At 37.3% G+C, this 10,833-nt stretch overlaps 1 protein-coding gene across 2 annotated transcripts in view; it reads right to left on the bottom strand.

Annotated features, from left to right (window-relative positions):
* Positions 1-228: 228 nt before the first annotated feature.
* LOC135211250 (glucose dehydrogenase [FAD, quinone]-like) overlaps positions 229-10,833 on the bottom strand; it is a 56,779-nt gene continuing 46,174 nt past the window's right edge. For both annotated transcript variants that reach the window (XM_064244541.1, XM_064244542.1), the window contains exons 10-14: positions 3,574-3,734; positions 2,937-3,114; positions 2,506-2,579; positions 2,061-2,212; positions 229-1,017 (exon numbers count right to left, since the gene is read on the bottom strand). In XM_064244541.1, the coding sequence (XP_064100611.1) occupies positions 864-1,017; positions 2,061-2,212; positions 2,506-2,579; positions 2,937-3,114; positions 3,574-3,734 (719 nt within the window). In that variant the 3' untranslated portion in view covers positions 229-863. The remainder of the gene's footprint in view (positions 1,018-2,060; positions 2,213-2,505; positions 2,580-2,936; positions 3,115-3,573; positions 3,735-10,833) is intronic.

Below are 10,833 nucleotides of genomic sequence, written 5' to 3'. Positions count from 1 at the left end.
AATTAACCATCTGGTATTCCTGATCTTGTTTGTACCTGAGGCCTTCCTCTCCAATTGTACTTTTAGTAGCTCCTTGACGATGTCTGAATAAAGACCGAAAGAGCTTGTGGATTCCTGACTATCAGTTTTCCCGTGGTATTCGCTTATATATATATATATATATACTATATATATATATATATATATATATATATATATATATATATTATATATATATAACTAGAGTCATTATTGTGGCAGTGCCCTTAAGCATCAACATCCTTCTTCTGAAAATGAGCTCTAGACAGTTGTACCTTAATCATTCTTCTCTTGAAAATGCCCCTGTTTGCTCTTCTAACTTCTTAAGACCTACACAAGTGGAAACATCCCGATCCTATCACTTATTACCATCGTTAATGTTGGAGCCATAACTGCCATGAACAATTGCAGGGGAAGCAGATTGGCTATTTAACCGACGTGGAAGAAGGACCAGACTGACCGCCCGCATCTAGAATTTATTATCTTCATTACACTGTCAGGATTGTAAATTACTCCGTATGAACAAAAAAAAAGTTTCTTTTAATTTTATCTTGAGCGGGGTCTTACGGCAAACAAATCCCTGCTGTTGGAGATATAGCTGAAAACCAAGCAAAATTTCAGGCAGAAGTATATCACAATCCGCAGTTATGAGAACGCATCACTGCTTACAAACTTAAGAGAAAGACAGGTTTTCGAGCATTTCTCTTTTTTTATCATCAAGCTGCTGAAATTTCTAAGTGTGGTATCACACTGAAGGTAAATAGGAGAGGAAAACGATACTCTTTCAATGTAGAGCTTTCTCAGTGATGAATATCTGTACTCTCTCTTAATGAATACCCGAGCTCTCAATCTTTGTTTATGGTCGGGTAAAGCCAGTCTTCCTTGATCATGTCTGCTGCCTTTTCTCCAATCATCATCGACGGGGCTTGAGTGTTGCCTGTAGTGACCTGGGGCATGATGGAAGAGTCGGCAACGCGAAGACCTCGCACTCCCCTGACCCTGCAATTGCAAATGAAAAATCTTCAACAGAGAGAGAACAAGGCGTGATCCGTTCTCCAGCTTACTCGGGACCCGTGCAAGATTTTTCCCTCACGCATAAGTTGTAGGGGTTATATTCCTAACTTAACGTGAAGTGGTCTTCGTAACTAATATTCATACTTGAACACGTTCATATGTGGTTAGTTATAAGTAGAAACATAAAATAATTGAACAGAAACATATCCTAAATCCAGTACACCAAATAAATTAAAACGTGCTAAAATCTACAGTCAAATAGACGATTGTTTCACCGAAAAAATTAAAATGAATATGTTATATTTTATTAGAAATAATTTTTTCTGTACTGTTTAACGTGCGCATTATTTATTGTTTACATTTTCATTCGAATAAAAAGATCATAAATATCCTATCCTAAAACTCCTGCATCTTTAAGCCACGCGAAACAATTTTTGCAGACCTTTTTAGGCTCTTTCATAGACCTTTCCTATCACCCCAACAAGAACAACAACATAATAGTTTGTACGCTTACTCTCAAAGATTATGGCTTTCAGTCCTTGTATATTGGCTTCTCTCTCTCTCTCTCTCTTTCTATAACTCTGTCTGTCTGTCTGTCTGTCTGTCTGCATGTCTGTTTCTAGTTATGTTAATCTTCTTTCACCCATCGACCAAAGTAAATAATCGACGAAAACGCTGCTAGATTACATTCTCTTTCAAGGAAATCCCATATTGACCTCTGACAACTTGAACAGCCAAATAATCTCTTTTGTTGACCTAGTCACAGATCCCTCGTTCATTTTTGAAAACAAATAATGATGAGACGTCATAATTAAAAAAATTTTCTTCACTAAAGTATTTTCATGAGGGGTTATGAAAAAGAAGGGTTAAGGCCCCCTTAGAGATGGCCCTCGAAAATCGGAATTTGAATAAACCCTTCCTGTGGGGGGAGAGAGGAGTCCATGGTAAAAATTTGATAGCCCAAGCTTTCACACTTCATACCCTGTGTGTATACATACAAACACTACGTTTCCTAGCAACTATTTTACCTAAGTCGGGAATCCACGACGCCAAGAGGATCCATAGGTGGCGCCATCTTGCAGGTTCCCGCGTAATGGAAGAATGAAGTCGCCATGTGTCGGATATAACATTCCCAGTACCTGTCGCTGCCGTAGGCTTCGGAGATGCATTCCCTCAGTGACTATAGAAGAAGAAAATGAAAAAGAAGAAGAGGAAGAAGATAATATTATTATCAACCACAAACGACGGCCTTGTAAGGTTAGATGATAAATAATTCAATATTCAATTAATCAGTAATTGGAGATTTAAAATAATTTTTTTTCCATAATGTGAAGAAAATTTTCATATAACTAAGTTTGTTTGAAAGTAGACTGTAATATTTGCATTGGAATGACACTATCGCTTTCTTCTTTTCTTCCTTACTTTATAAGAAGAAAAATGAAAAGAAAATAGCAGAGAGGAAAGCTGTCTTACTTTCTGATGGAACTTTGCTTCAAATTTTTCTACAAATGCCGAAGTGTTCCCCAGGGCAATGGCTTCCCTGATTCCTGAAAAGATTTAATACATTTATTTTGATATAGAAGAAGGCAGAATGTATTAGAAGTATATTATCAATTAATTGTATCATTAAACACAAAGTTTTAGAGCAAGAGCTTTCATTTTTTGAATGAAGTTATTTTAATGTGCATGTCTGTCTGGCTGACTAATTTCCTTAAATGAATCAGCCTAGAATAAATAAAAGACTTGACGTTTTACAGGAAACGTTCAACTGTTGTAAAATTTCCCGACATAACTACGTTACAGTTATAGTATTCCAGGAAAGCATCTTGAAGTTAGTCGAAAATGAATGAGTACTTTGATACAGTAAAGGGAATCAGTCGAATGGAGAGAAAGTGCACTTTCACCTCTTGTAAGCTTTCGAATATCATCATCCTCGGCCAAAAAATTTGGGTCGACCGTCGGCGGAGTAAATGGATTGCTCGATCGAAGTCTCACACTGCCTCTGGACTTCGGTTGAATGATCTCTGGCATTATGCAAAAGCCTTCCTGTCCATGGAGCTCTTTAAAGAAGTTATAGAAAGGCTGGAAAATGAGAGAGGTTCATTAAGAACCACGAATGAAGTTTTGAAACAATTCGAAATCGATAGAGATTCAATACATATTTTATATTTTGTCTAGATCCCAAAAAGGTGAAACTCGCCCTAGGTATATTCAGTAGTGAGGCTGAACTGGGAAGTCTCCGAATGCTTTATTCTACAGGAAAATGTGAAGTACTTCAATGAAAATTATTGGTAAAGGGGAAACTGAAAGATGCTTTGGCCTTGTAAGATTCTCACCTGCGTTAGTTAATATTTAAGCTATGTAATAATAGTTATAGTCTTGATCTTTTAACTTTCCACATTTTTGTAAAACTCCAATACATCTAGCAACCATAAAGCTGAGTGGTGGTCACTGTGAATATGAATAATGATTATTATTAATTATCAAGAAATATAACTTGAAGAGTTCAGCCTCAACAGACTACAGAAAATAAGATATTACCTCTTTCTTCACATTGAACACAGCTGAATAAAAGATGCCGTGATCATACGTTGGCAACACAGAGTTGAGATAGAACATTATATTTGGCCAAAGGGGGTCTGCGCCCCCTCCAACATTAATCCAAGCATTAGGATAATCTCCCGGGAATCTAGCATAAGGGCCTGGAAAGAAAATTCAACATTTGGAGGACTGGTTATTGTAAACTGGCAATTGCTGAGAAGCAAATACCTATATGGTATCATCACTCTTGAAAATTCATGGAGATTTTTTGCTTACTCGGGAAGTAAGCCTACAAATTACTTTTTTGTTGTTGTTGTTAGGAAAGGCCCTATGTTGGAGCCTAAAAAGGTCTGAAGAAGGCATTTTGCATTAAGTTAAAAATACAAAAACTGTACGATTGGATATTTATAATTTAATTATGATAATGAAATATAAAAAAAATGAATAACGTGTTTGTTAAAAAGTAGAGAAAAATAATTTCCAATGAAATCCGATTAGTTTAATTTTCGTTGGTGAAACAAGGCTCTATTTTGCCATAGAGTTTAGCACGTTTTAATTTATTTGGTGTAATGAATTTAGGCTATTTCTGTTTAGTTATTTTGTGTTTCACATATAACTGAGAATATATGAATATGTTTAATTTGTGTCCTTTTTATTTGATCCTTGTTATCAGTATGAGTATTACAAATTATGAGTATTAATTACGAAGGCCACTTCACGTTGATTTAGGAATATAATGTTTGCAACATATTTGTCAAGGGAAAATCTAGGTTGGATCATGCCGGGTTTATATAACTTTTTTCCTGTTACTCTTAATGAAAATTTAAAAGATTTTAGTTCATTTAACATCTCAATTTACATATATGAGTTATTTCGTTTTTCCACTTAAAGAAAGAATTGAATTTCCTTTAGGATTTACTTGAAGCCTTTAAATAACAACTTTTTTCTTTGATGCTGTGTCTTTGGAACCCTACTTATCTCCTGGTCTTTAAAATACAACATTCATTACTTTATTCCTTGACCAAACGGTTTAGAATCTTGAATACATGTTTCCAATGAACACTTCTTTACTTTGTTTTACCATGCCTGAGTCCTAAACTATGTATCATACTAATATATCTTATTTCGAGCACTTTCCTGTTTGCCCGTTCACACAACCCATTAGCCTCGGGTCTGTATGGAATAATTGTTACTTTCTGTACCCCCATGACTTCAGCTGAACATTCCAAGGTTTTGTTCACAAATTCCCTCCCATTGTCGGTTAATAGAACTTCGGGTGAGCCATATCTGCAAATGATACCATTGAAAAACGCTATGGCTACTTCTTCGGCCGTTTCATGTTTAAGTGGGAAAATTTCTACTATCCTTGTAAGTTCATCTATTGTCAATAACAAGTACTTGTTCGCATACCTAGACTCACAAAAATTCCCCAGGATATCCATATGTATTCTCTGAAAAGGTCTACTCGGTATAGGATACGATTCTAATTTGCATGAAGTTGTCCTTGCAGGCTTAAATGCGTTGCACACCGTACAATTCCTTACAAAATTTTCCACATCCTTCCCCATGTTTTTCCAAATGTATTTAGCATGAACCTCATCATACGTTTTTTCTTTTCCCAAGTGTGGACTACCGAACCTGCAATGAACTATATCCAAAACCACTGGAATTAGGACCTTCGGAATTACGATCTGTTTCATATCTCCTTTACTTTCACTGGTTCTCAACTTATATTTAATTTTCCTAACCAATAGATTACCTTCTAACTCCAAACCCGAAAAAGGAAACTTATAACGTTTCCTAACTAATTCCCCTCTTAGAAACGCTTTTGCATCTGCTAAAATCTCGTCTTCATCTTGCCTTTGCTCTATGAGAGGTATATCCCATTGTATGGCCTCGTTAGTGACTTGCGTGACTTGGAGATCTTCCGTGTCGTGAAAACTCCTGCTGAGAGCATCAGCAACTACGTTAAATTTGCCCTCTATATATTTGAGCTTTGCATCAAAATCTCTGATAGTTAAAACCCATCGAGCTCTTTTAGGCGACAAATCGGGTTTATTAAAAAGATCCAGTAATGGCTTGTGGTCTGTAAGAACTTCTACTTTATTCCCCGTCAGTAACATTTAAAATGAACTAAGCTTGACACTATTGCAAAGGCTTCTTTATCTATGGTGGCCATGGATCTCTCGTTCCTGCTAAAAAGCTATGGGATGGAATTTCCCATCGAACTTTTGCATAAGGCAAGCACCTATACCTTCCTGGCTTGCATCAGTCACTAATGTAAAAGGTTCGCTAAAATCTGGAAACTTCAAAACAGGGGGATTCATTAGCGCGTCCTTGAGCTTTTGAAAACTCTCCGCCTGGGGTTCCTTCCATTGAAATTGAACGTCTTCCCGCAATACATCAGTTAAGGGAGCTGCTATATTAGAGAACCCTTTCACAAACCTCCTGAAGAAACTGGCGATACCCAGGAATGACTTAATCTCTTTCTTTGATCTGGGGGTGCGAAAATTCGCTATTGCTTTGACTTTATCGTCATTTACTCTAACCCCTTCCTTAGATATGACGTGGCCTAGATATGTGATCTGCTTTTTCAAGAATGAGCACTTGGCTAGCTTAATTTTCAACCCCGCTAATCTAAGCCTCCTAAGTACTTCTGTAAGCACTTCCAGGTGTTTTGTGATCGTGTCTGTTGTGACCAGGATGTCATCCATATACACAGAAACATTTTTGACCAATAACCCGTGCAAAACTGTGTTCACCAACCTGGTAAAGGTCATCGGACTGCCCGATAAACCGAAAGGCATTCGCGTAAATTCATAGTGTCCCTTGGACAGTGAAAAAGGGGTATATTCCTTGCTACTTTCACTAAGAGTGACCTGTAAAAAAACCCTGCGCCAAATCAGTTTAGCTATAAATATTATGTCCCCCAATTTCAACAAAAAGATCTGGTATGCACGCGAGTGGGTAGCAGTCAGGGATTGTCTTTTCATTTAAACGTCTAAAATCGACGCATACACGGACAGAACCGTCTTTCTTAGGCACCGCTAACAAGGGAAAGTTGTAAGGAGACACCTAGTCTAATTGGGGATTTCCTTCTTTTCTTTCCCCCATCCATTAACCTCTTTCTCCACCTGTTCTCTGATTTTGAAAGGTATGCGATATGCAGGAATATAAACAGGTTTTGTGCCACTCTCCAAATTTACCTTATGCTCTATGCTCTAACACATTAATGAACCCCAATTTATCACCTTGTAAGGCTAATGTATCCCCAAATTCTGCCAAGAGCCCGCTTATCGCTTCAACGTGTTCACTATAATCCGCATTAGCTAAATGTTCTCTAAATATTCGTTTCCCTGATTGCATTTCTGCCTCCGAAAACTCAGGTTTCCCCTCTACGATAGCCACTGAACCACTATCACAACTCCAATCTTGGAAATCCAATATACATGTATTCTTCTGGTATCTCCTAACTGTATCATTACAGTTTAGCAACTCTAACCACGTAAACCCATCCTTGGATACACTGTTCACCGATGCTATGCTAACAACCCCTCTAAGCTTCTCGCTGTTTTCAATAACACACACATCTGTGGGTTTTCTCATTTCCTCCAATTTAACTTTTACCATAGTCTTCTAACCAGGTAGTAACGTAATATCTTCGGATAAAACACCTCTATATTTGTGGTTAGTACCTCCCCTTTCCACCGCCCCATGCACATTACCACCCCCAGTAGCATCCACAACATTGAACCAAACAAAAACTTCTTTCAGTTTTCTTCTGAAGATTGAAAAAGAAACCCACAAATTCAATTTGTAAGCTTATATACAAAAGCAACAAAATTAGTCACAGGAGGGTAGTAGAAGGTGCACTTATCAGAGAGATTAAAGTAATTGAAGGAAACAAAGGTTTTACCTCAGAAGATCCCATAATCCGAGCTTTGATATTAAAAGAAGCTAAGATTGACCCTGCTGACCTGGAGATTAGGTTTCCTGCCCAACAGACTTTCGGTGACCACACCCTTACCACAAGGGTGAATCCCATTGACCATCAGCTCAGGATATCAGAGCGACAAGAGGGGATTGGCAACTCTCAAGAAAACCAGAACAGCCATCGCATAAATGACAGCACAACGAGAAGTTCCAGAAGACTGCTGGGCCTTGACCCAGGCTAACATCCCAAACATCTCTTGAGAATGGGCCACAGAAGGGCCTGAAAGTACTCGAGTGTGGAGTAAAACTAAATGTAAATACTTAGAAGTAAACAAGTTACAAATTGAATTTGTGGGTTTCTTTTTCAATCTTCAGAAGAAAACTGAAAGAAGTTTTTGTTTGGTTCATCATGTACCCACAGCAACATTACAACAGAAGTACATTTCAACAACTGTATGAAGTCGCTGGAACTCAAGCTGTTCATTATGCAAGAAGATATGAAACACAACTTTACAAAGCCAAAGCCATGAAGAACAAAGTGTGTCCAAAAACATATGGCAGGATTGGAAGAAGACCCTGGAGTGGAGAAGCATTCAGCAGTTTTCAAGAAGGATACATCAAGGATCATTGTTCAAGAGCTTAGAAGAAGAAAGAAGCTGCATTTGCTGGTGTAAAGGAGTACACAAAACACACTTCAAGAGACCATAAGGGTGAGTGGTACAAAAAGTTGTTGGGCAGGTCAACAGTAGAGTAAACTTTGATACAAATCTCGTAACATGGTCACATTAAAAATAAGTTTGAGAGTTTATTTAGTAATTCGGTTTGGATAAAATTTAGCAATATGGATAATATAAAGAATATCTCAAGTAGATTATTGACTAGGGATGAAACAGCAGCACTAGGGCTAGGATTAAATTTTTGTGCAGGGACTACAAACAATATTAACATAGAATTCAACAGCAAGATTAACTACCTTAATGTTGAACATCACAATAATTTAGCTCCTTTTCTCAGAGGAGTAATGAAAGCAAACTTGGAGATATCTTGCCAAGGAGATTTAGTATCGCTCTGAAGGGATTAAAAAGCTACAAAGATATTAGAATTATGAAAGCTGACAAAGGGGGTAGTATTGTCATCATGAATAGCTCAGAATATAGGGTTAAAATGTACAGGCTACTAGATGATGAAACTACTTATGCTAAAATAGAGAATCCTCCAACAATCCAAAAGCTTCAGAATACCTTTAATCAGAATGTGAAGAAAATAATCAGTAGACTAGGGAATGGGAAGGACATGCTATGCAATAAATTATTCTCAAGTAAATTACCTGAACTTGCATATATATATGGCAGCCCCAAAATACACAAGGAGGGCTGCCCACTACGCCCTATTGTTTCTAGTAGGAAATCTCCTAACAAAAACTTAGCTGTGTGGTTAGCTGGAGAACTAGGAATATACTTAGGTATATTTTCAGAATCCCATATTAAACATTCAGTAGATTTCATAGACAAAGTTAAGAAAAAGAATATAAAGGGACACATGGTTAGTTTTGATGTAGTAGCATTATTCACCAATGTCCCCTTAGATAAAGTATTAGAATTCCTACAGACCAAACATAATGAGGGTATTTTCAATCCAACATCGAAATAGGCGTCTTCCTTGAGTTGATCAAATTGTGTGTCAGTGATACTTATTTCACGTTTGAGGGACATGCTTACAAACAGAAATATGGAGTAGCTATGGGGTCCTCATTATCACCTATACTCGCTAACATCTATATGGAATATTTTGAAACTAATCTAGTTCCTAATGTGAATGTCCCTAACTTAAACTGCAAGGATGGTGGAGATACGTGGATGATATTTTTGCTATTCTGCAAGGGATGGAAACAAAATAGAAACTTTTCTAGATGAGCTCAATAAGTTTGATAACAATTATCCAGTTCACTTTAGAGAAAAGTAACAATAATAAACTGCCCTTTTTAGACATACTCATAGAAAGAAAAGAAACAGGATATGAATTCAGCACATATAGAAAGCCCACACATACAAACTCATATATTCATTTCTTCTCTTTTCATAGTCATGATATAAAAATAGGGTTCTAACAGGTTTATTCTTAGGGCAATGAGAACGTGTGACCCTTGCAAGATAGAGCAAGAAATAAATTACATCGATAAAAGCTTCGATGTATTAGCATACCCGAAATGGTTCAGAAAAAGGGCACTCAACAAAGCTAGAAAAATATTTTACAGAGCGAATGTAGAGAGTACATGGAATAAAGAAAACAAGAAAATAGTTGCCCTCCCTTTTATGCCTAAAATGAAACAAATCACTTCAAAAATGAAAGAAAGTCAATATAAATTTGTATATACCTTTGATAATACCTTAAAAAACAAAGTATGTAAAAATGAATTGGAAGGAGAAGACAGTAATACAGATGATGTAGCGGGGGTATACATAATCAATTGCAATAATTGTGGAGACAGATATGTGGGGGAATCAGGTAGGGGAATAAGGACTAGAGTCCAAGAACATAGAAGGGCAGTACAGCTTAACTCTCAGGGGAGTGCTATAGCTAGACATTGTTGGGAAAATGACCATAGGATGGATTTCAAAAACAGTAGGCTTATATACAAAAGCAACAAAATTAGTCACAGGAGGGTAGTAGAAGGTGCACTTATCAGAGAGATTAAAGTAATTGAAGGAAACAAAGGTTTTACCTCAGAAGATCCCATAAGCCGAGCTTTGATATTAAAAGAAGCTAAGATTGACCCTGCTGACCTGGAGATTAGGTTTCCTGCCCAACAGACTTTCGGTGACCACACCCTTACCACAAGGGTGAATCCCATTGACCATCAGCTCAGGATATCAGAGCGACAAGAGGGGATTGGCAACTCTCAAGAAAACCAGAACAGCAATCGCATAAATGACAGCACAACGAGAAGTTCCAGAAGACTGCTGGGCCTTGACCCAGGCTAACATCCCAAACATCTCTTGAGAATGGGCCACAGAAGGGCCTGAAAGTACTCGAGTGTGGAGTAAAACTAAATGTAAATACTTAGAAGTAAACAAGTTACAAATTGAATTTGTGGGTTTCTTTTTCAATCCACAACATTGTTAGTATCAGAAATAACATCAATATTAGTATCAACATCACCATCCAAAGTATCATCACCATCATTGTTATCACTGTGAACTCTGATAGAACCCCCGTAATCATTTCCCATATCAGCAACGTGGGTTTTAATATTTCCTTTCTCCATAGCACTCGTATTACCGCCATTAATATCACCGAGCACAATTGGAAAACATGGATTGATACAAA

The sequence above is a fragment of the Macrobrachium nipponense genome, chromosome 4, assembly GCF_015104395.2.
Source record: "Macrobrachium nipponense isolate FS-2020 chromosome 4, ASM1510439v2, whole genome shotgun sequence".
NCBI lineage: Eukaryota > Metazoa > Arthropoda > Malacostraca > Decapoda > Palaemonidae > Macrobrachium > Macrobrachium nipponense.
This window is presented reverse-complemented; position numbering and strand designations above follow the sequence as displayed.